Here is a 25,657-nt window from a genome sequence, read left to right on the forward strand (position 1 = left end):
GGCCTGTAGTAGGTATCTACAGATATGCCAGGTATCTCATGCTATAGTCAATGGATAGCTAGACAATATGGGCAAAGGTGCCTAGAGACTGATTCTGTCCAGCCTGAAGTAACACCTAGTAGCTGATCAGAGGAATTGTTCCTCAAGCTCTGGTGGCTGTGTTAACTAGGGATAAGTTCAGCTGCCTAAGCATAGGTAGCTGGTGCCATTTCTGATGCCAGAGGATATCTGAAACATCTACACAGGGTTGGCAGTACTTACAGGGAACCTACCTGTACCCCTACCTTTCTGGTCTGGCAATTGAAGGCTTGATGGGATATCTTACGGTATCTCAGATAGCACCATTGGTTGAAGATGATGGAAGCTTATGCTCCTGATGTATATGCACACAGCTACGTGTAGGTGTCTTAATTTAAAAAAGGAACCCACTCAAAGTGATGCAAAGGTCTCCATCAGAAGACTGCAGTGAAGCCCCCTAATAGAGGCTGGTGCTGTATTAGCTTTCATGATACCTGTTTATTTTAGAAGATCATCCCTTTAGTGTGGAGTAAATCACACTACCAGCAACCAGATGATGACTACCAAGAAGCAGAACTACATCAGTAGCACAGAGCCTTGTGAGAGTGGCCATTTTTTTCCACCAAATCCCTGTCACCCACAAATTTTGTTGTGCTGACTCTTTCCTCCTGATGTAATGAGTTGAGGGAGCTCTGTAAAAGCACCCCTTGATTTCTTCCTTGTTAATTACTTCCCACATCATTTGTGTTAAGGTACTGACCAAAGAAAGCTAGATGATTAAAGGGTTGACTGGTCACTTGGACCTCTTTCCGTGTTTTTGCATGAGATATGTGACATTCTTCCCAGATATCAATCCAAGGATATTGCTATAAACCAGTGATTGATTTTTTTTCTGGGGGAACTAGAGCTCCATGGTCGAGTTCTGTGTTTCCTGACCTTTACAATATCATCTCTATGTATGAACCACTGCAGATCCATCTTGCCATCCTGTTCTTCCACATCCAAAGGAGCTGATGATACACATACTGCATATATTTTCCCTGACAGGTCTCTCAACATAGTTCAGTGCAATCTGCTTGTGTTGTACAAAATCGTAAACTCTAGCTAGCCTATGCAATTTAGCTTTGAATGTCTGGTGACAATAGTACATGGAAGATCAGAAGAAACCCTGTTGCTTTATGGTAACTACTATAGATCAGTGTTTATGACACTTCCCGAGGTCTAATCTACAGCCCTGCCCCTGCCTAGTATATATTTAAGATTGCTGTATATTTATTACTGCATAGAAAGCTACATCGGATAGGCATGCTGTTTATAAAATGAAAGTAAAGGTTTAGCCATATGTAGCAAGTGAGCCCATTCCTGAAACTTGAAAAACACATCTAAGCAATGAAACACATTGGCAAGGGTTGTAATGCCATATTAAATAACATGAAATCTTTGAAGTTCTAATGATGATTCTTTATCTCCTTTTCAGTCGTTATTCCTTCCTCTCTTTCCCACTGCAAAGCGTTTGGTTAGAAAGCAACCTATGGTGTGCAACCCCTTGGCTTTAGTTTTAAATTGTATAGAAATCTGTTGAATCCTTCTTTCAAAATATATGGGAGTAATCAGGGGTTTATGTCAGAAATATCCCTTCGAAAAGATGAACCAGCACTTAGTTGCACACAATTTGCTATGAAAGCAGGGCATGCAAATGGACTGATTAAAGCAGAAATTACCGCATTTTCTGTTTTTAAATAAACATAAAGATTCTAAAATCTCCTGTAAGGTGGACTTTCCCTTACAGGATAAAATGGAATTAAAATAGTGTCAATAAATTGTATGAGAGACTGTATCAGTCTGTGCATTGATAGTCTGTGCATGCAGGATAAGAACATTGACTGCCTGCTAATCTATTCCCAGATGGAGGTGGATGCAGACGAGAAGCGCCATCGCACACGCTCCAAAGGTGTTCGAGGTACGTCTCTTGCTTCAGTAAATCACTCAAGGCCCCCGCTCAGGGTGACCTTCATCCTCCAGAATGTCTTTGCACGATTCATTCTGACCCTTGCTTTTACACAACCTTTCTGATAATTTTCTGTAGAAGAGGGGTACTTGTAATAGATGATAAATTTTTATATATTTTCCATCTCTCTGCAGTTCCCGTGGAACCAGCCATACAAGAGCTGTTCAGGTTAGTGCTCTGAGTGTAAAATGTATCCCCATTAGCAATTTAGAAAATTCATGCCTTTTAATGGGTATAATGCACTTTCAAGTTCATTGGTGGTTTGCTCATGCCCTGCTGCACTGATGAAATTAATTCCCTCAAGACTTGCTAATAAAAAGCATCCCCTCTTTTTTTTTTCCCTTTGGTTATTTGATTTCTCTTTCTGTCTTTGTTGCCCTCCATCTCTGTAATACCTACTGCCTGCTTTTAGTATAATCTGTCTGCACACACCAGCACCTATATAATTAATTCTCTCTCTTTTGCAGCTGTCCCACGCCTGGCTGTGATGGCAGTGGTCATGTTAGTGGCAAATATGCAAGGCACAGAAGGTAATATCTGTAATTTTTCATAATTTAGTGAAGAGATTTGGTAAACAAGTTAGCTGGCATGACCTTGATAAACCAAACAATGATAAGAATTAGCAATTAGACATTCTAGAAGCCATTCGCATTCACTTTTTTTTTTTCTGAATGTCATACAAAATCTAATTCACATTTTTGCTGAGGAAACTTGTTCTCATTGTCAATCTTCTCTCTATTTTTGCATACAGTTCTCTTGCTTATGTGTTGCAAATTAAAATTTGGCCCTACTGACATGTTGGTGCCAGTGTGACTTCTGTTATTTAATGTATTTTATAACTGAATGAAAACGAGCTTCTGAACATATTAAGTTCGATGATCAGGTTAGATTAAAAGGTCAAAGCCTGAGACAAATCAGTGATAATAAGACTTCAGGGTTCAAATGTTATATTTTAGTTATAAATACCTTTACTTCAGTTTCTAAACCATGATATATGGAGACGTCTCCTTTAAGAAAATGTTTTTAGCTGTTTATTGTTAATAATATATCAAGGTAGCATATGTTACACATACTACATGTGCTTCAAACTAATTTAGAGCTCAATCTTTACATTTCTTTATCTGCAATGTCAATGTTCAATAGTGTTTTACATCTGTATAAACAGCATTCCTTTCCTGAATCATTTGTCCATTAATTTCTTGTGCAATATTTTGAAAATTTAACAGCTGTAGAATACATGAATTTTTCTCACGTGCTGTGCATTTCATTTAACATATTTTATACAGCATTTCATTGTAGGAGATAAAATGGCTGATGTTTTGGCCATCTCTCTTCTGAATAGAGGGAGGTGTTCAAACCAGTGTTAAATTCTCACAAAACTGTTAAGTTTTTTTTCATTCTTGACTTTTTCAGGTTTTAAAGCACTTGTGGTATTTATAAGAACATATATTTCACGCCAAATCTGATAACTGCTTTGTACTGAGGGCATATGGTTTTTATGAACTAAATTTAAATTATATGTTTGTGGTTAAGGCATTTCTTTGAAACAGGAAAAGATATCAAACAGTGACATGTCAGTCCACTCAGTGCCACTCAGTCCACTCATGTGCCTTTTTACTTAACAGTGAATGAAGCTTAGGGACAAGTCCAGAAAACGTTTTCAAAATTAGAACAAGAAAAGTGATATGCCTGATATTAAAATTCTTCTGAATTACATTTAAACAATATAAAACAGAAAATAATTATATTTGAATTTCTTTTCCTAATCTTTTTTTCACTTATAAAAGTGGTAATGTTTTTGTGGTTATTTGAAGGATTTGGTTAGATTGGAACACTGATTTAGGAAAAGTGACCAAAATCATTCTTCTTAAATGCTTCTTAAATAATTCTTCTTAAATTCATTTTTGATTTCTCATTTCAAATCAGGGTTTTCTTTTGTCCATGTTTTTCATGTAAGTACAAGCCTCATCAGTAATTAATGAATGGCACCAAATCCTTCTTTTCCCTCAGAAATTTGACGAGCAGTCAACAGTTAAATGACATGTTTATAACGTCCTTTCTAGTTACAAGATTGTAACTAGGTACATTTCTTTACACTTCATGGGATTTGCGTGCAGATTTCAAATACAAAAGTCTTGAAACATACAGAAAGAAACTCTTTAGCTTAAACAAGATCTGACTTTTCTTCTGAATTGCTCTAACTTTGGTCTATGTGTCTGTGTGTAAAATCACCCTTTTGGGGGAGGGGGAAGGAATAGATGTGAGGCTTGGAAAGATTACATGCAGTTTTGGGACGTTAATTCCATATTTTGCTTTCTTGACATGATTCTGGTATGTCAGTACACAAACAGACTGAATCTCAGAGCTGTTAATTAAATGAAATTTTGGGCGGATGTGCGGAGAATAAAAATTGGAAATAGATCAAAAATTCCTTTTTTTTCTACTGGCTAAAGAATTTGTGGGTTTTTTATGTTTTCTTGTCACCCTGATTGCCAATCCACTAATCAAAATAATATATGTCTTCTTTAGTGTAAAAACACAAAGTTGTTTGTTTGTTGAGGTTTACAATGTACATATCTATTTTCTAAAAGAGCAGTAATTTTTTTATCTAATCCAACCAACAACTAGTAAATTTAAGTTTTTGAAAGAATCTGAAGGAAATTTTCTTTTTCTTTTTTCTGTTTTGCTATTTGGGTGGGAAAGACCCTAAAACATTTCTTCCAAGGAAATCAGACTGTCCTAAAAATTTGATCTGTTTAGGGAATTGCATATCTCAGCTGATGCCTAACACAATTCTGTTTAGACCTACAGAGCATTTTAATGAGGTTAAGACCTCTCCATTCACAATACCAGACCGGCTCATTATTAGGGATGAGATGTATTTGCTTCCACTAGATGTAGTCAGAGCTCTCCAGAATTCTATTTCTTCTATTACATCTTGAAGTATCTGGAATTTCGGGGAGGGGTTTCATTGTAATTTTATCCTTGTAATACCAATGTGACAGTGAAAACCAAGTTCAGATACTACATTAAACTTAAACTGAAATAAACAGATCCTTTCAAATTTTCAGACAGATTCAGGGATGAAATGTTGTTCTGCTCGTGAAATATCAGGTAGAAGTTAAAGGAGAGTTTTATCATATGTTTTGTAACCCAGTTGTATTTTTAATTATGAAAGAACTGCAATGTTAGGATTAGCTAGGGAAACAAACAGGCCTTATATGTCATTGATGTTTCCTTTGAGGTGTATGAAAACACAAGACCGGTACTAGTTAGGATAACAGTGGTAACAGCTTGTTGTATCATTTCTATCTTTTTGATTTTCTCTTTGTGTCAAATCTTAGTTTGAAGTGAACTTGCATGACTTAGTCGGTACTTTGCTCTCAGCTCTTAAGTTTGGTGCTTAATTTTAACTTGTTAATTGGACATGCTAATAGACAGCTAAGATGGACAGGCTTCTCTGCAGGGCACTTTAGGGCAGGATGCTAGGATCTCTAAAATTAGCTTGGTGAAAGCAGTTCTCCAGTGACTGCATCGAAAGATCAGAAAGATCTTAAAGCATCCCAGTTTGGGCACTGAGGATAAGTGCCCAAAGTGAGGTGGTGTGCCTACCTTCTTCAGAGCACACTCATTTCTTTTTTTTGTTTGTATTTTAGCGATACCTAGAAACCCGAAGCTATCACGGACCCTCTAGCACTGTCTGTGATGCACAGCACGGGGCAGTGCCTAGATGTTAGAGTTCACACAGATAGGACTTCAGTACCTGTTGTTTATGTTTCCAGGCACCTGAGGCCAACTGAACTGCTCACAGATCATGCAGTTAAAGAAATGCTTGTATCTTTGCAGTATCAGGTCCTAAGAAATAAAAAGAAAAACAAAGGTTGTGAAAGATCTGAAAACAAAACCAAAACCAAAAAATAAGCCACAGACACATTCAGATAGTGGTGGAGACAAGAAAAGAATCCAAATCTTAGGAGTGAAAACCAGAGCCTCTCCCTGGGCCATGCTCCTGATACTGTTTATTTTATTCACTTGGTAGCTCTTCAGGTCCACTGTGCATAGCAGCATAATAATGAACAGTATTCTTATACGTTCAGAGCCGTGAATTAATTTTGAAAAATAAGCTTGGTCCAGATCCTTGAATACTTTTAGCTGTGAACAGTCCATCTGGGTATATAGCAGTTACTCAAACCACAGCAGGAGAGTGTTCCCAGAACTGTGTTTTCAGGAGGTCTGTCGGCTAAGCATCTGAAGAAAAACATAGATTCGAGTGTTCTTTCGTTGCAATTAGTAGGAACTTTGCCAGTTTCATTAATCAACTTTAAAGACAACAGAATTCACATTCTATGTATACAAATATAAACATAAAAGCGAGTCCAGTTTCTGGTCTAAGTTCTGTAGGTGCAAATCCCATAGTTACTCTAGAGTAACTGAGCGCAAACTGGCCTATGTCGTTTACTGAGTAGATGCAAATGACAGTTTTAGAAATATTACACCCTACTGTGTTGCTATGCATTTAGTGTTTTTTTTAAAACATACCAAATCATATACCAAATAGATGCCTATGGCTTGCCACGTAAATAGGTATGTAGACACGTCGTAAAAATCCTAACTAGATTCCATTAAAAAAATACTGATTACATGCAATTGTCTATTTTAAAAGCTTCTTAACATCATAGTTTAATTTTTTTCTCAAGTAACAAAAGCAATTCAGTTCTGTAATGGATTAATCACTTGCCAAATACCACATGCTTGAACACATGAATGAAACACATTTAACAAATAAGAGCCCTAAAAAGAATCTTAAGCTAGTAGCATGGCACTATGTATATTAATTTAGGATTCTTTTAATGCATATATCAATGCATATTTGAAAGCAGATAAAGCTATTGTATAGAAATTAAAGCAAAACACACTCTTAGTCTGAAACAATATACATCAAATTTCAGTGAAGGATGAATTGTTAAGGGCAGTGATAAACCCTTCAGATTTAAAATGGAAATATTGATGGAGCTCTTGCTATATCATGAATTTCAATTTGATTGCTGAAAATAAGAATTCAGATGAAATAAACCAACTTAAACATTTCATCTACCAAGGAATTTTGCATGCCTTTTCTTCAGTTCAAATTGCATTTGTAAGGGATTTTTTTTTCGTTAATCACTGATACAATGTCTTGCAAAAAGAAGCGAGGCTCAAAAATGAAGAGGGATCATAAAATAATGTTTGGATCTCTAATGTATGAATTGTCCCTAACCTTGTAAAATATATTGCATTTTAATTTTCCACCAAATTTCTTGATATCAACCAGTTCATTGTTGCTTTAATAGACTGTCTCTGTTTCTATTACATTTTACAGATAGAATTGTTTTGACCATCTTTTAATTTTTAAGCATGAGATTTGTCACTTCATACAACAGATTCATTTGAATTTATAAATACCTTAGAGTTTAGCATTGCTGTTTTGATTAGGAAAAGCCCCACATACCCTTGTGTTGCCTTGGCATTATATACTGTAGCTTAATCGTCTATATTTTAGAATAGAGTGAGTGAAATAATTCAGGCTCCCAAACTTCGAAATTAAAAGACTCAAATGTCTCTCTCTTATTAGAAAATTATTGAATTTCTGTGGCTTGTTGTGCCATATTTCTTATTCAAATTTTTTCATTTCATATACCTTTTCACCCACCAGTTTGATTGCCATGGCTGCAGCCGTGGGTGAATAATTGCCTGTCTTCACAGGAGCATGTTCTGGAGCTAAAGTCGAGTGCTTGCTTCCTGATGTATGCCTCATTTGGATTCTGCCGACAGCCTAGGGGCTGTATTATTCATGCCTTGACAGATAGCACTCACTAAAAGCATTGGAACAGGGCCAGGTACTGGCAGAGAGATAGTGGAGCATTGCAACTTGCAACTGAGAGGAGCATCTATAATACAAAAAAGAGAAATCCTCATACCTCCCTTTTACTGGTCTCACTTTGATGGAGAATTCATTTGCATCAAAATAAAATACCCTAAAAATAAATACATTTTTTCTAAAGCACGCTTGAAAGTTTAACACAATTTTCCACATTTAATTGCAAAGCTGATTTTAATTAGTAAGGCCCTGCATGTGAAAAATGAAGATTCACTTGGGTGAGTGTAACACATTGCAGTGTCTGCTGAATGCTCTAATTAATGTATGGCTGCTGTACAACAGGGTGCACTGTGGGATATTTATGAAAAATTCTGTGCACGCAACCAGTCTATCTGTATTTTAGTTCTTGAATCCACAAGAATAAATAACTTCTCCCCCTTTATTCTTTATGAGACATCATTGTGCATGCCATCACTCCATCCATAAACTTTATGGTATGCCTGTCCTTTTTACTATTTGTCAACGATATTATAAATCAGAAGCCAGAACATACATATTTTAACATTAATTTGATAGCAGAGCATGGTTGCACACTGTGGAGAACCCAAGGTCCACTGATGCATTTGTGTTAAAGCCTAAACACAGAACAGTGAGGTCCTTATTGTTGCTTGCTTTTATGATACTGTGAAAAATCGCACTCAATGCTGGAAGTATAGACAAATGTATATTCATTTCTCTTTAAGCTGATAGTCAACCTTTATTATAGTGTTAAATAATGATTAAATGATTCACTGGATATTTACCTGAGGAAAAACTGTACTCTGACACCGCCTGTGCAATTTAATTCTATTTCATTTAATGGTATATTTGCTAAAGATTTTGGTAAGTTGTGGTAAATACCAAGAATAATACTATAAATGTATTTTATATAAAGTAATCCACCATTCAGGGTTTGTAAAAAATGTTAATAAATGAAGCTTCACTGCTTTGTTAAATCCAGCTAAAGAGAAATGAGTAAGTAAATAAATAAATAAATACAATAAGTGAAAGAGCATAGGGATTTTCAAACAGAACCCTGCAAACAATAAATAAATGTGCTGACAGAGAATCCATAATGTATTAGAGGTCTGTATTGGCTGCTGTCTGGATTCAGCAATATATCCTTTGTCTGATTGTTGATTAATGATTAGAAAGGTGCAAAGTTGGGTCTGAAATGTCAACCAAATATACACCAGCAATTGGCGTGTGGCTCTGCATGCTAGTGGCCATTGTCTAGAGGTGACTGCACGAAGGAACCACAGTTCAATTCCTCCTACCACCATCTGGATTGGGAATAGCTATTTCAATGGCAGCAAGTTGCAGGATCTGCATGTGCCAGGAGTACTAGCCTAATAAAGGGGAGGGGAAAAAAAAAAAATCAGAGGAAGAAGCATGGAGAGTGCTGACCCACCTGTGCAGCAACAGCAAACAGCAGATTTGGGATGCGCTTTCTGCAGTGGGTCCCCAGGCTTGTCTGTTGCTGAAATGATATGCTCGTTTTCTTTCAAATGGCAGGTCTTGGGCATATTTCTCATGCAGCAGTCCACTTACAGCCACAGTGTTTTCTGTGGAAGGATCTGTCTGGAGATGTTGCCATCAGCCACAAAATAAATGAAGACCACGCAGAAAGTATGAGAAGGAAAATTTAAAAAAAAAAAAAGAAAAAGAAAAAAAAAGAAAGAATGGAACATCCAGTAATAGTGGGGAGATAATTTCCCCAACAAGATCCTGGAAGTAGCTATACACATTTTTCCTTTGCCTATGGGAAATTTATTTGGTTGGCCTGGTAGCTTTGCTGAGAACATTGTGTTCTCTTAGGAGAGAAATAAATCGTTTGAGGTTGAATAATTTGTGCTTTTCATAATGGAAAAGAGGACCTACAGATTTGATTTGCACATGATGGGCAAGGCATTTCATCTCCCTATACCTCTGTTTCCCCACTTGTAAACGAAAGAGAGTTTCAGGCATCTTAAGGTGTAAAGATAGAAGCATATATAGGGGTTTATTACAAACACAGGGCCCAAAACTCTGTCTCTGATATTTATCTGGTATTTAGATAAAGATCTGTTAAATGACCGTTGATGTCAGAGGAAGTCTCACCTTACATTTCAGTGCTTTTTGGATCAAAACATTTTTCTGGAGGATAGAGCAAAATTAACTGATTTGTAATGATAAGACAATTTTATATTTAGAGTCAATTCTAGTTTCCCTATTTCATATTTTGTGAATTATTTCTACAACATTTCTGTAAAAGTATTGATTCTGAGGTTTAAAAAGACGGGAGTATTTAAGACATCTGTTTATTGATATGTATTTTAGTGATAATGCAGTCATGGTTATTAGCCTTACACTAAACCAGAAAAGCCATGAGCACATTGTGCACTGAGTTTAGGATACTATGGAGCTGTCTGCATCCTCCTACCAACAGTTCTTCTGAGCAGCAGCATAGCTACTATGTGTGCAGTTGAAAAATGGTCTGTGGATTGGAGCATCCCAAGTCAGGGCTTTGGAGACAGGCGAATTTACTGGTGAATACTGGCAGCTGGACAGACAGGGAACCCCATCTTATTCCTTGCTCCAGTGTCCACGCCAACGCAAATAACATAGATGATTTTGAAAAAGTTTTATCCATAGGTGGCACCCATGCTATCAGAGAATAGCGTTGCCCCGCACTTTACTCTCCACCTCAGTGAAAATGATCTGAACTCTGCTAGAATCAAAAAAAGGGGCAGGGAAGATCACATAAGTAAAAAATAAATAAAGTTATAGTTATCTTTTTCTTTCAAATACTCATATTTTGTGAGATCAGACACCCTAAATATTATTTGGGCTAACAAAAGAATGTGAAGAAAACGAGAAACCAACTCAAATATCAAGGAACCAGAAACCAAGGTCTACCTTCTACATGTTCTAAATCACTAGACCAAGCTAGCAGAAAAATCCACGTAGATTTATATGTAGAAATAGGAGAGAAATGAGGCACAAAAAAGTAAAGAAGTGAGAAAACAAAAACAAGTTTGTAGGAAAAAAGAGAAAAAAATAATAGTTTGGTGGTTTCCCCCCCCCCCAAAAAATACACTATGATGTGTCATTAAAGAGTTATATTGAAGTTTTTCAATAAGTTGAGACAGCCCTTTCAAAGACATCACTTCTTATTAGTGGTTGATATGAAGTACTGCTTCTAGAGGTGTCATCTCAGGACAGGGAAAGGAGAGGTACTCCTGAGCCATCTTTGATGACAATAATAAATCTAAATAAATACATCCACAGTACAGAATCAAATGCCCAGGGGTCAGATAGCTCCTGAAGACATCCTCAGCACTATATAGCTTAGGACAATGTAAACGGTGATAACTTCAACCAGATGAGTGGACCTACCAAGTTAGTTTCCTGGCTACTCACCTGAATCGCCTTCCCAAGAAAATCTTGAAGCTTACTGATTACATAAAAAGGGATTGCAGAACCTAATGTCCTTTCGTTATTTGCAAGAACCAGCAGCTCCACACTATAAGTATGCATGGAAGAGTGGAGAAGGGGTATAATGCCTAAGAGAAAATATTCCTGTGTTTGAAGTTAGGCCTGTGTCTTAAATCTGTGATTTATGATAAAATTTGTAATACTGTAAAGCCAAATGAGACACGGCAGGATATGATTGGGTTTAAATGCCAATACCAGCCATTTAAAACAGCTTTTTTAAGTTCAGTTCCCGGGGGCTGGGACAGATTTCTCTGCCATCAATTTTTTTATTTAAAGTAATGAGCAGGCCACTAAATCGGATGAACAAGTAGTGGATGAATGCTTTCCATCCAACTGATACTCGTGAAAGAAATTCACCAATGATATGCACCTGCTACTGTTTTTCACCCTCATAATTTCTCCAGGAGAAAATCTTACCTATACTTTGTGAACAGGGAATAGGTGTTCAGAATAAAGGCTAGAGCTAAAAACTGGCATGCATTCAACTTCTGCTTTAAGTCACCCAGTCCAAAGGGTGGACCCTCATCATCCCTCCCTTATTTTGTGTCTAACTCTGAAATCAAAGTAGAACTGTACTTTTCACATTAAGCTTGTCCAAATTTCTAGTGTTCTGCCAGGAAATATTTATTTGGGCACCTTGATACCTATGTTATACTAAGTACGTAACATAGTTAGTACATCTCTAACCTCTTACCTGCTTGTTTCAGTGTAGCAAGTGTTTTTGAAGTCCTCCAATTTGTGAACTATACAAACATGGCACTCACCCACTATTTTATTCTTTGTCAATAGGAGTTAGGACACGTTTCTCCCATCTTCTGGGAACTTGCATTGTCTATAAAGAAGTTAAGATGTCAGGATGCTTGTATTCTCTTTTCTTGACCTGTTCTTATTTTATGGACAATAATATATCCAAAAGGAAGAGGGAAGGATATAGTTGTGTAACTTTGAGCAGTCACTTGGAGAGAGAAGAACCCTATTTCCAGTCCCAGCATTAGCACTTCATATAGAAGACAGACACTCATTTTAGAGAGGAATGGAATGAGTCCTTCACCAGTAGCAAAGAACATGTAAATGTTTTCTTTTGCATGAAGTATTAGAGAAGTGGGCACTCTCAACCCAGATTACTGTAAAACCTCATGAGCAAGTAGTCTTCTGAGAGGTGTAAAATGAAGCTTCAGTTTCCCCTGGCAAAAGAGGATGTTAAACGCAAATTTCTCACATGTTTCTGTATGTTCTAGATTAGATAATGGCTAAGGCTGGGATCGTGATTCCTCCTCTGACCATCTCGTAGTCAAAAGACTGAGTTGATCTCTGTTTCTGTAAGAAAAAAGAAGGTTTAAGGTGATTAATTCCAGGAGCGGAAATCCCCCGCTACAGAAAATACCTTCCTCCAGTCTGGATTACAGTGTCTAAATTCTGCTATGTGTAAGTGCCTACATGTCCCTAGGTATTAGCAGAGGAGCAGACATACCTCAGTTGGATGTTAGAATTTCACTGTGCAGCTATGCATAGAAGCTGAGAGCTGTAATGCATTCTCTCCCTTGGTAAACTAGCAGTTCGTGACTCTCTGCTACCACATAAGAAATTTGCGTCACAGCCAGAAGTTGAGTCATGCCTCTGAATTCTACTCCAGTGCCTTTTGCTTTAGACCATCCTTCTTATATTAAAAGTTCATTTATACAAAGATTAGCAAATGATTTCTTGTTATTGAGTATTTGCAGGGACAATAAGAATAATGTGCTAGAATTACTGATATACTGTTTAATGTAGGTCTTGCTTGGGCATGGTTTCTTCTAGGATGATCAATGAGGATTAACAGTTTGTTGGTTCTTAGTAACCCTAAGGACTACTTCAGGAGAAGAGGACAAGCAAACAGTCATCTCAAACAAGAGGATATGTCATATATTCATCCTTTATTGGATGCGGGGGGGAACGTTGCCACCGAGGACAAGGATAAGGCTGAGGTACTTAACGCCTTCTTTGCCTCAGTCTTTAATAGTCAGAGCAGTTATCCTCAGGGTACTCAGCCCCCTGAGCTGGAAGACAGGGACAGCAAGCAGGATAAACCCCCCATAATCCAAGAGGAAGCAGTTAACGACCTGCTACGCCACCTGGATGCTCACAAGTCTATAGGGCCGGATAGGATCCACCAGAGGGTACTGAGGGAGCTGGCGGAGGAGCTTGCCAAGCCACTCTCCATCATTTACCAGCAGTCCTGGTTAACTGGGGAGGTCCCGGACAACTGGAGGCTTGCCAAGGTGTACTCTTTGCTGGGTAAAAAACTGGCTGGACGGCCGAGCCCAGAGAGTTGTGGTGAACGGAGTTAAATCCAGTTGGCGTCCGGTCACGAGTGCTGTTCCCCAGGGCTCAGTTTTGGGGCCGGTCTTGTTCGATATCTTTATCAACGATCTGGACGAGGGGATCCAGATGACACCAAGTTGGGCGGGAGTGTTGATCTGCTGGAGGGTAGGAAGGCTCTGCAGAGGGACCTGGACAGGCTGGATCGATGGGCCGAGGCCAACTGTATGAGGTTCAACAAGGCCAAGTGCCAGGTCCTGCACTTCGGCCACAACAACCCCATGCAACGCTACAGGCTTGGAGAAGAGTGGCTGGAAAGCTGCCCAGAGGAAAAGGACCTGGGGGTGCTGGTTGACAGTTGGCTGAACATGAGCCGGCAGTGTGCCCAGGTGGCCAAGAAGGCCAATGGCATCCTGGCCTGTATCAGAAATAGTGTGGCCAGCAGGAGCAGGGAGGTGATCGTGCCCCTGTACTCGGCACTAGTGAGGCCGCACCTCAAATCCTGTGTTCAGTTTTGGGCCCCTCACTACAAGAAGGACATGGAGGTGCTGGAGCGTGTCCAGAGAAGGGCAACGAAGCTGGTGAAGGGTCTGGAGCACAAGTCTTATGAGGAGCACCTGAGGGAACTGGGGTTGTTTAGTCTGGAGAAGAGGAGGCTGAGGGGAGCCCTCATTGCCCTCTACAACTACCTGAAAGGAGGTTGTAGCGAGGTGGGTGTTGGTCTCTTCTCCCGAGTTACTAGTGATAAGACAAGAGGAAATGGCCTCAAGTTGCGCCAAGGGAGGTTTAGGCTGGACATTAGGAGAAATTTCTTTACTGAAAGAGTGGTCAGGCCTTGGAAGAGGCTGCCCAGGGCAGTGGTTGAGTCACCATCCCTGGAAGTATTTAAAAGATGTGTAGATGAGGCGCTTCGGGACATGGTGTAGTGGGCATGGTAGCGTTGGGTTGATGGTTGGACTTAATGATTTTAGAGGTCTTTTCCAATCTTAATGATTCCATGATTCTATGATTCTATATCATGACATATATGATTAATATTCTCTGACATGAGTCTTATACATGTTTGCATGTTGCTAGCCACCAAATAAAAAAAATGGTTTTGAAACATATTTCTCAGAGAATTCTCTGGATATCCCATATGTCATGAAAGGAAGTAGAAGATGCAAAGTGCCAACTAGATGGATGGCTGCTTTGCAGCCAATTTAGTACAGTAACTGCATTTTATGCTCATAAAGCTTTTTCAGCTGTTAATTTTAAAACATTTCACAAATGTTAACATAGTAGCCTCAGTGCATTTTGTGATGTTAAGTATTTGATTTCAAATGACACCAAAGGTCATATTGCTTATGATGTTGCAATACATTCACAATAGCACATTGACTCACAAGACTGGTCATAGCAACTTTTTACCAGCGCAGATTTATAGTGCATAGGAGTTTGGGGTGGAAAATGAAAAAAAATAAAAGATTGTTTATCTGTCTGAAAATGTAGGAATAATTCTGACAGAATGTAATTGCGTGAATTTATTTTGAGCAGGGCTTTGTAATTACCATTTCTAGTTCTTAAAACACAGACACTTAGCTCTTCTTTTTAATCCCATGTGACGTAAGTTATTACCAGCTTTACAGTCTTCTGTCCCTTCCACCATGGTGAGCTAAGAATTGATTTCAGTTCTACTGGCAAGGAAAGTATACTACTTTCTGAGTCATAGTACTGTCTCTGCAGCATCTAGGTGTTCCTTGGAAATACTGACATACTCAGAACTGACATGGCCTGGCTTTGCTTAGCTTGTGAGACCTAAAGAGATCACAGCGAAAGACGGACTCAGAAACTGAGTCAGAGTTATAAAACAAATACCATTTTAGAAAGAATGCAAATAAATTCTGACTACTGTGTTAACTTCATACCTTAGCAGTCAAGCTTGCTGCTTCCAGTTACGTTATTAAAAGGATGTAGGAGGAAGGACTGAACAGTTAAAATGGCACTGACTAAAAGTGGAACCACTTATTTAATATGTCAGCATTTAAGCAAAACTGTAAAACAGAGGAAACATTTACCTTTTTCTATCTACTGTAATTTTGATTGTCCATTGAAAATTATAGAAGTCAGTCAGATTTAGAAATCACAGTCTAGTGGACAGCTTGGGTAGAACCACAACAGAACTATCATGGTTAGTTTAGGTTTGCTAGTAGCAATTTTTTTTTTTTTTAATTTTTATTTATACTATGGATTAAACTGGTATCTTGTGTAAGCAGGAATAGAATTTCATTCTTCTTACACCAGGGCAGTTTGTAATTATGTTGCTCTAGAAGTCTGTGAAAAAAAAAAACCAACTCCCCAGGAAGATGAAAATTTCTTGGCTGGTCTGAAAAACAGAGATGATACCAAACTCCCTATTTTTTAAGCCATAAGGAAATTTAGAATCATCTGGCGAAGAGTCAGGAAAGATTTACCTACTGGCTACATTACAATATAACTTTGCATGATATCAGATAATTTGAAGTGACATCATACCTATGCAGCTTATCATCCCTACCTTCAAAACCTTCTAGGTATTATGGACACTAAAATGTCTTCTGATACCTGGCCCACCTTCTGTTTAGTACATTAACCTGTTAAGTAGAGAATGAGAGAAAAAAGTTTTCCACCATTAAATTTTGGCATCTATGATTTTCACAAAAAACATTTAGTTCCATAAACTGGAATATCAGGACAAGCTACTACAGCACAACTTAAATAGAGCTTAGGTACTGAACTCGAAGAGAAGGAGCCATAAAAATTCCAAGTCTGTGGTTGATCAAACTTGTACTAAAAAACCTATTATATATTCCCAGAGGTGCTGCCAGCTTAGCTAAGCTGTGCTGCTCAGTGCTTTCTACCTGCCAAAACATTTGAGATCTGCAGACCGCATGTACTTATACCAGCATCCTCTGGTCCAGTAGGCACAGCAGGCATTCTCGGCTCACACTAACATGCAGGGACAGCACTGATTTCTATAGACAGCATAGCAGTCACAGTCCCTTTCACTGAAAAATTTTGTGATAGTGGTGCATCCTGGACCAGCAATGAGAATGCTACCTCAGGAAGCAACATACTGCTTTGGTTTCTCCATCAGCCTGAGTGGGCCCAAGCCCATTGTTAATTCCCAAGCCAGAGCCATACCAAAAGGATGACAGGCGAAGACTGACAAGGATGAGGCTGCCTTCTGTCCTGGCTGTTGAAGCCAGGCCTGTGGATAGAAAGGAGCATGAGGTTTTCTACAGAGAACAGAGAAAGAGAGAGAAAAGCTAGTTTCATGATTAAAGGACTCCTTTAGAAGAACCCGATTTGGAATCATAACAGGCTGATTGTGTTCCAAAAAAAAAGAAAGGGTCCTCCATTTTTTTGACAATTGTTTCAACCTGAGTTGTTAAAAAAAAAAGGCAGAGAACAGTACCACACTGCCTGTGTCAAAACAGAGAGCAATAAAGTAGTCATCCATACTACAGGCATGATTTTTGTACCTGCATTGGAAAGTGTCTTTTTGGATTATGAGTCATATTTTCCAGATGATGCCTAAGACAAAGTTGCAAGTGGATGCAGACATCAACAAGAAGGAGAGAAGTGATTTTGGAAACATTATTTTCGTGGTGATTCATATTTCCTAGCGTAGATGTACCACAGTCAACATGCTTGCTATAGTGACTTCCATGCTTATATACCTATATATTGACCTCTTCTTGCCATCTTCCTGTTACACACGTGTACTTCCAGCCATTTCCCAATTTTACCATTTGATCCTTGGACAGTAGCTCATTCTGGACCTTTCTCTGTTCAGTCGTTGACCCTTGATATCTTTCCCATCTGTGCATCTTTAAAACTGAGCAGCTGAACTTCAGAGAGGGATAACTGCCACATTTCCCTGAGGAATCTAGCCATAGGAGGTATACTGGCAGCAGATTTTCAATGGAAACCGCCATTTCCACCCACAACCCAGCTGCCACATTTAAATCATGCTGTGTGGGGCTTCCACTCCCTTGGGAAGCTATTTTAATTTTCCTTCAGAGACTCTTCTACAGTCTAATGGAACTCACTGTCAGCTATAAAAAGTAACATTATATACCGTAGTATTTTTTTTTTTTTCAATCATGATATGAGTCAAGTTGGAGCCTCACTATTCTGGACTAGAATGTGATAGAATTCAGTTAGGTTGTTTTTTTTTTCCCCTGAACAGGCATCCTTGCTTTCATCAGATATCTCAAAAAAGGCCAGATTAAGGCAAAGCCATTTAGGCCCATATCTAGACATTTGGCTTTTGGAGTCATGCGATTAAGCCAGTAGGTAAGCTTTAATTTTTAGACCAGAGTATTTCTAATTCTTCTAATCATGAAAAAAAAGGTGAAAAAAAAAGAACTGAACATAAGAGGTACAGTTTTTTCCTTTGAGTCTGCCAAAAGCTTGAACCAATTTCTTTATGATAGGTGAGCTTATATCTTAGCTTATATCTACCTGCAGGATCCCCTGATATTACAACGAAGCAACTAGGAGACTAGTTCGGTAGATTTGCACAAGCAAATATATGCCTTTCAGGGTGTAAGTCATGGCAGGGGGAAGGCATTTTCTCAGAGGGGAGGATAATGATCCACAATACCTGCCTTGTACTTGCATGGGGTGGAAAAACATATGCCATTATATTTGTGTCTCTTGAAGCATGTGCCCCATTACTGCCACACTGAGCAAAAGTTAGGGCAGGAGAATTGTGTGTGTCTCGAACCCCAGATTGCTCTAATGCATCTATGATAGGAACTGCTAATAGGGTCTCTAATGACTGTTGAAAATTACGTAATACTAAAATAGCTGTGTCCATCTAGAGCAAAGAACATGAAGTCTTGGTTATAAATTTGTGCTTATAACTTTGTATGCAGTAGTAAACTGGCAGGCACAACAGCTAGTATCAAAATTTTGTCCTAGAAATTAGGCTCCAGAAGGTATAATGATAAAGGTATTTTAGAAATCCTCTTTATGTTAAACAGATTTTTATGGCAACCTTTTTGGTGCAGAGCCCACTAAGAAAGAAAGCACCCTTAAAAATTAATAAGGAGGATAAACTTTTAGTTCCTTCGTAATAATGTTTGCTAAATGCATATTAATAATGGTTAACATTTTTACCGAGAGACCAATTCTAGCTGCAGCTCCATAATGCAATAAAGTGGAGAGAATGCTGTCATTTTTATTCTGTTTTAGAATAATCATGTTTTCTCTGTGTTACAGAAAGGTACAATCTTTTTGCTTTTTTTCAAAATAGGAAGATTTAAACATCTCAATCCTCTAACAACCAGAATTCAGAATATTTCACACTTGAATGACTCCTAACCAACCGTGCAAGTAAAAAAAGAACGGTATCCTGTAGCTTATGCTGGAGGTGAGAATCCAGTACATAAGCACTGAAGTGGTTGCAGCTTGTATCACCTTGTTTTTGTCATTTCAGATGTTTACTGATGACAGTCTTATGTTAGAAGGCTGCCTCCACAGTATCGTTCCTTTCCATTGGTTATATTCTGTAGTCATTAGCTTTTTGGATCAAGTAAGATACTTATTGCTATAGTTACAGGAAAACTGGTGTATCGTATTTCTTAATTCTGTGCCATATATCTCTCAGTTAAAATTAAGTTGGGAGCCAGTGCTATTGTGTATCTACGTAGAGATGATGGAAAGAGTATTCGTGATAGGAATCAGTAGCTGGTAGTCTCATTATAGTAGCCCTACGTTAGAGATGTGATAAAATGACAGCGTACTCTATTACTCAGTACTTAAGTACATGCTAGAATGATAGTTTGACCTGCTGTGTTGTTGTTAAATATGATCTATTGAGTCTGTGTCTAAGGGCGTTGATTCTACTAATATGTATCTAGCCGTGTTGTTAAATGATTGACAGTATAACTACATGAATTGCCTTTGATTTCTAGCAGTTTATTTCCCTTGCTTTTTGAATGCTTGAACTTAGCATGCTGAATTGCTTAAAAGCAATTACATTTAAAATATTGGAATAGAAAGATTTCATATCACGTCCAAGACTCAAACATTGTGACTGTGCAAAGATCTTTTGTAACTGATAGATGCGCTCTTGTAGTGTATTCTAACCCTTTCAAATTGGTGAATGATTGATTATGAACTTTTCCCATTTTATGATATCATGTTATCATGAAAAAAAAAAATTGCAAACTGCCCTGCCCTCTACCTGTAAACAGAGTTGTCATTACCACTGAGGCTGAAAACACGGGATACACACAAATCTGGACAACTTGGCAGCTCTAAATACTGCTTTGATTTAGCACAATGTAACCAACCTCATTTTTGTCTCTATGTAGAAAAACAGGATTTCTTTCCCAGTGTTTTAGTTCCAGTTTAGATTTCTGAAATAAATGTGGATTTCAGGATTTTGAGTTTGTGCAGAAGTCCGTGTTCTTTGGGTTAGTGCAGAAGTGCTCTCTGGCTTTGCATGTTCCCATTTTTACGTGTCTGGGTTACATCTAAATCAACATTGAAGTGTGCAGAATCAATAGCCACTTCACAAAACTTGATTAAATGCATTTCATCTAGTGAATCATTATGACTCATTAAACCTGTGCTCTTTGCATTATCCTAGTTTCTTTGATCAGCCCCTGTATTCAAGGGTCTGGCAACAAGACATAATCAATTGTGGCTTCCGGCTCTTGAATGCACAGTTAAGTTGGGTGTTTGCCGTCCTAAGATTAGAGTGCAACTACAGCATTTGTCTGACATTGGATCATGCAGGTAGTCTTGAAAAGATAGCTAAGCGATAGGGAGGGGAATTATTCATGTTAAGTGATACAGCAGCTGTGGAAAGGAAAGAAGCAGGGTTTTGGTTTTCTCTTCATGAAAGTAATGTGGTGCATGGCTTTAAAATCTGCTGAGTACTATCTTTGTTGGAGATGGACATAGAATATTAAAAAAAAAAAAGAGAGGAAAAGGCTTGGATTTCTCTCACTTTTATCGGATTCCTTAGTGGTAAAAATATAAGTTAATCACCATTAACTCCCTTTATTGTCACTGGAGAATTAGGCAAAGTGTCTAAGAAAGGAGAGATGAATTGCCTCCCAAGAGGTTCCAGTTTCTCTGCATTGACTTATGAAGGAAGCTTAATGTGACATGTATAGACTTAGGTTTTAGAAGCCTAGGGGTAGGTGAGAGATGAACCTCATCCATGACATCATAAGTCATGGGGCAATCAGATATTATATTGATTTATTTGCATAAATACTTTTGAATTATCTACAACTGCAGGGCAGGTACTTTGCTAACCTGTGCTGCAACATAAGTTTTTAGTCTCTTGATTTGTAACATTTATTTTTTACATCTTGTTTTAAATGAGCTCTCCAGGGCTGAGATTTTTCCTGTGTATTTGTACAACACCTAGAAATACATTACTGTGCCTCATTTTTCTTCACTGAACAGCTATGGGATTCAACCCATAAATAAACTTATTGGTTAAACGGGTTAATTTTGCAAAACTGAAAGTTTCCTTTCAGTTGTCATGTCCCAAGAGCAGAGATTTTGGTGATGGGTGCAATGATCTCGCCAGCCAGAGGGCAGATTAGCCAGTAAGTTTGCTACTGTTCATCACAGGGTTCAGTTACACCGGTTTGGAGTCTCAGTGAGTTGAGGTGGGGAGGTGCTTCACATTGGAGATGTATAGGATCCAATTAAATAAAAGATCCTCCCTTTGACTTAAGTTACTGTGACTGTATTGACTACATCAAAGCTAGTCTGCTTTATTTTGTTTAAAAATACATATTTCAATATTTGAATTTCTAAAAAAATTATTTAAGTTCTGAGCTCAGTCATTTACTTCTGGCACATCATTCTGTTCTCATGTTATTTGTTACTCCTAACCGCTTTTTGCAATGCTGTTTTTTTAAAGACACTAATTTTTTTAGGGCTTATTTAGTTTAATAATACACATGAGTAGATCTGCAGTATGTTTGTGGCTATTCATGTGTTTAAAAAGGCTCTGAAGTGCAAAAGGATCGAGTTGGCTTTTAAAGCTCTGTGAAGAAAATGTCACATCTTCTACCTTTACCTTTTGAGATCCAGCATGCTTCTGGGCACTTTTGCAATTTTTCTTACTGTTCCATAATGCAGTACACAAATATTTGAAACTCCAGAAGGAAAAGAGGGATAGAATGCTCTACATTTCACTCATTCCTATCAGTCAAGCTTGTACCTGTTCAGGTAAATGAGTAGTTTTCACTGAACTGAAATGCTATTGTATACATACCTAATCTGAAAAGTCAACAAACTTCTATTTGGTACAAATAAATGAAGTAAAGATGGTGTGTTTTGACACTGCACACATAAAAGCACTTCCTGCTTATAATAATCTGATTTATTGAACCAGAAGCAGAAGCTCATGGGAAAGTGAAATACAGCAGAACTGCAGAGATGAGTTTATTGTATTTGTTACTTTTAATTATAGTTTACATAGATAAAAACATAATAGTTTGGGCCCACTTTTACAAAAGTATTTAAGCATGTAAAACGTGGATGGGAACACAGATTTTCCAAAGCACTGACTCTGGATTAGTGCCAAACTCCAACTGAGAAGATAGGGGTGAAGGCAGTCATTCTGTAAGTGGCCTTAGATGCTATGGTGCTTAGCAGTGCAATGATTGCAAGAAGCATGCCTAATTCTGGAACAGTATTCAAGGCTCTGGCTCAGTTGCCAGCAGGCTCCTGGAAAGTAGATTTGGGTAAGTTAGTCTTCTAGATTGGGATTCATAGCAGGCAGGATGCTAGCACAGAGATTTTTAATCCAGCTGGTTGGAAGCACCAAAACCAGTGTGTCCTAGCTCTATTTTGTAGACTGCAATTAGCCATCTCTGTGAAATAAAAGCTCAAAAAATTCCATGTCCTTCTCGAACTTTGGCTTGTTGCTCTTCCCATTTTCTCTTCTATAGCTTAGTGATTACAATACTCAGCAAAGTTCTTTACCTTTCACAGCCTGGGAAGGTTTGACCCAATACTTCCCATGTTCCAGGACAATATTCAGGCATTACACGGGCTTTTGTGGGGTAGAAAAGATTCCTGACCAGTGTGGCTTAGAGAGCAAAATAATTTCCCACAAAGAAGTTTGACTCTACCGCCTCCCAGTTATCACTGTCCACTGGGTTCGCTGCTCATTCCTGTAGTAATTTGGCATACTTTAAGCAGTCATTTAAATATGAATGGAAAATTGTCCTCAGCTGAAGGAGTTTATTCTTGCAATTGAGTAGGCAAATCGCTAGGCTGGAATCAATCGCTTTTTCTGAATTTGATTCTTTCATTCCTATCAATTCACTGGTCCGGCTTCAACAAGAGTGCTACCGGCTCTTCCTCATAATAGTGTATAGTCTGCTGGGAAGGGCATCCTCCTGGAGTGCAGGGCGTTCAAGCCGTAGGGTTTGGTGGAATCCAAATACTTATTTTCTGGTCAACTGCTGTCAGTTGATAGTATGAGCCCTTTAAAGCTAAAAGTAGTCACTTCTTTGAGAGTGATTTAATAGGATGTAGTGTTATGCAAATTAATTAGCTTTGCACATTCTTTGAAGATTGGATTTGTTAGAGGACTTATCTGCAAAATGCCTGTTTTCTCAGTACCCTGAAAGTCTTCATCTGGAGATATGGACTTGGAAGTTATCTAGTCCAAACCAAAAATAATACGGTATCCAGTGGGACAAGTGGAAGTGCCTTGGGAACTTTCTGCCTGAAGCCTTAAGCAGAAGTTTGCTTCCAAGCAGACTCTTCCTAATTTGCTATCCTCAGCTGTATATGATAAAATTCCACCTTAGTGCCACTTCACATACTTAAGTGCTTCATTAAATGTTTTTGATAACCTCACTAGGTGTCTATATAGTAAATTTTTAGATTCTATTACCTACCAAATGTTTTGGTTTATGTTAAATTAAATTCTCACAAGAAAAAAGAAAGAATGAGAGCACTGTTGCTGGGGACACATTTTAGATTGAAAAAACATTTTGTAAGATTTTTCAAAGTACTAATGAGAAAGAAAGGAAAAAAAAAGATAACAATCCTCCAAGAAAAATTATTATTCAGATTTAGGCATAATATTGCCATCATATTATTTTTCTTGACTTGGATCTTATAGCACGAGGCTTCTGAAATAATAGATTCAATAGAAAAGAGATACAAATGAAAAAAGAAGGCTAGTAAACAGGGCAGGTAGGAATCACTTTATATAAACTAAGTATTTAAAGTTGATTGAACCTTTATTAGTGACATAAGCTCCCCTTCTAATTCATGTAGGGAAATAAGACACTGTAAGAGGAAAGTGTCCTCCAGACATAGATGTCATGTCCCACCTTTGATGTGTGAGTGGCGTATCATGGAAGGGAGAATATTAATCAGTAATCTGATTTAGAAAATCCCTTGTATTTCTCTGGTCATATACTCTACATATTTAAAGAGATATGTTTAATTGTTATAGCTTAGAAACAATAACCATACTATTTATGTTGAAAATTACATTAAATCAGTAACAAAATATATTAAAAATCAAGAAGTTCAACTTTGGGAAAGAAACATGTATTTCCTGAAGAAAGGTCCCACTGAATGTATCTGTGAGTAGCATTGTATGTTTTTTAATGAAGAAAAATTGCGTGAGAGTTAAAGAAAAAAATCATAAATCATCTTCTAACTAAGGAGTATAAATTCATATATTATTTCTTCAATTTCTTCAATTATTAATGTCTATATATGCTCTTGGAGCTTATTGCAATGAAATTCAACAATGTTCTTTCCACGAGAATTATTCATGACAGATTCTGAAAACCAGAGATGACTAAGACACACAGCAAAGTAGTGTGGAATATTCAAAAGTGTGTTTCAGGAAGCCCAAATATATATTCCGCTGAAAGCCTAGAGAGCTGAAGCGTGAGGGGAAAATAAGACAAACACAGCTGACCAGGGAAATACAGTAAGCAATAAAAAAAGGGATAAAGGCATGCAAGACAGATAAATCAATGGGGTCATCGCTTTGAGCAGGGATAAACAAGTCTAAAAAATAAGCAAATAAGGGGATGATCACAAAAGCCAAAACTGGAAATGGAGAGAAAATTGCAGAAGCTATAAGGACAAACAATAACAGATTTCACAAATATATGAGGAACAAGAGGTCAATGGGAGAGTGTCATCTCCTTATGTGGTTGGGCGGGGAAGTTGGTGGCAGAGGCTGCTGGGAAGCCGGCACTGCTTTCCCCTCGGCGAGCTCGCCGGAGAGACCACAGGGAACATGCCTGGAACAGAGAAGCGTCCTGGAGGCAGAATCTGAAAAATTAGTGAAACAAAGGATAAGAGAGGAACAGGTTAAGAAAGAAAAAGAAGAAAATAGGGCAGCTAAACAGTAGGCTCCTGGTCTGGTGACCTGTTTCCCAGGTTTCTGAAAGACTTGGATATTTTTTTTTAACTCTCTCGGATTATGAAGTCTATAATACATGAGGTATATGTAAGCTGTATGAGCTATATAGTTGAAGAGCAGAAGGAAGCCAGTGCAAGACAGTATTTTAAAGGTTTTATAATGATAGCTTTATAAACTATAAATCCAAGCAGAGGCAAAACCAAATTCAGGGCTGTAGAGAAAATGGGCAGCACATTGGTACAAACTAATAAGGAAGGAGTTTACAAAAGCTGAGTTGGAGTTAACTAACATAACTGATTTCCTTGGAAAAGTGACATATTCCCAAGTCCATAGTGCTGGACCCAACCCTTAAAATACACAAGTATTTGTTTCTGTTAGTTCCTGATGTGTCCTCAGTTTTACTTCTATAAGCAAAGGCACTGAGAATAGATAAATAAAGTGAAAAACTGAAGTCAAATTCACAACTTTACTTGAATAGCTGAGTTGCAAATAGTTATTTAATGTGATTTGTAAAAGTATCAAAGCTCATCAGGCAGCTAACTGGCAT

The 25,657-nt window shown here is 38.0% G+C and overlaps 1 protein-coding gene across 1 annotated transcript in view; it reads left to right on the plus strand.

The window, feature by feature from the left end:
- MYT1L (myelin transcription factor 1 like) overlaps positions 1-25,657 on the plus strand; it is a 316,300-nt gene that overhangs the window by 183,332 nt on the left and 107,311 nt on the right. The window contains exons 3-5 of the mRNA XM_075145121.1: positions 1,924-1,978; positions 2,161-2,194; positions 2,494-2,556. Of these exons, the coding sequence (XP_075001222.1) occupies positions 1,924-1,978; positions 2,161-2,194; positions 2,494-2,556 (152 nt within the window). The remainder of the gene's footprint in view (positions 1-1,923; positions 1,979-2,160; positions 2,195-2,493; positions 2,557-25,657) is intronic.

This window comes from Calonectris borealis, chromosome 3 (genome assembly GCF_964195595.1).
Source record: "Calonectris borealis chromosome 3, bCalBor7.hap1.2, whole genome shotgun sequence".
NCBI lineage: Eukaryota > Metazoa > Chordata > Aves > Procellariiformes > Procellariidae > Calonectris > Calonectris borealis.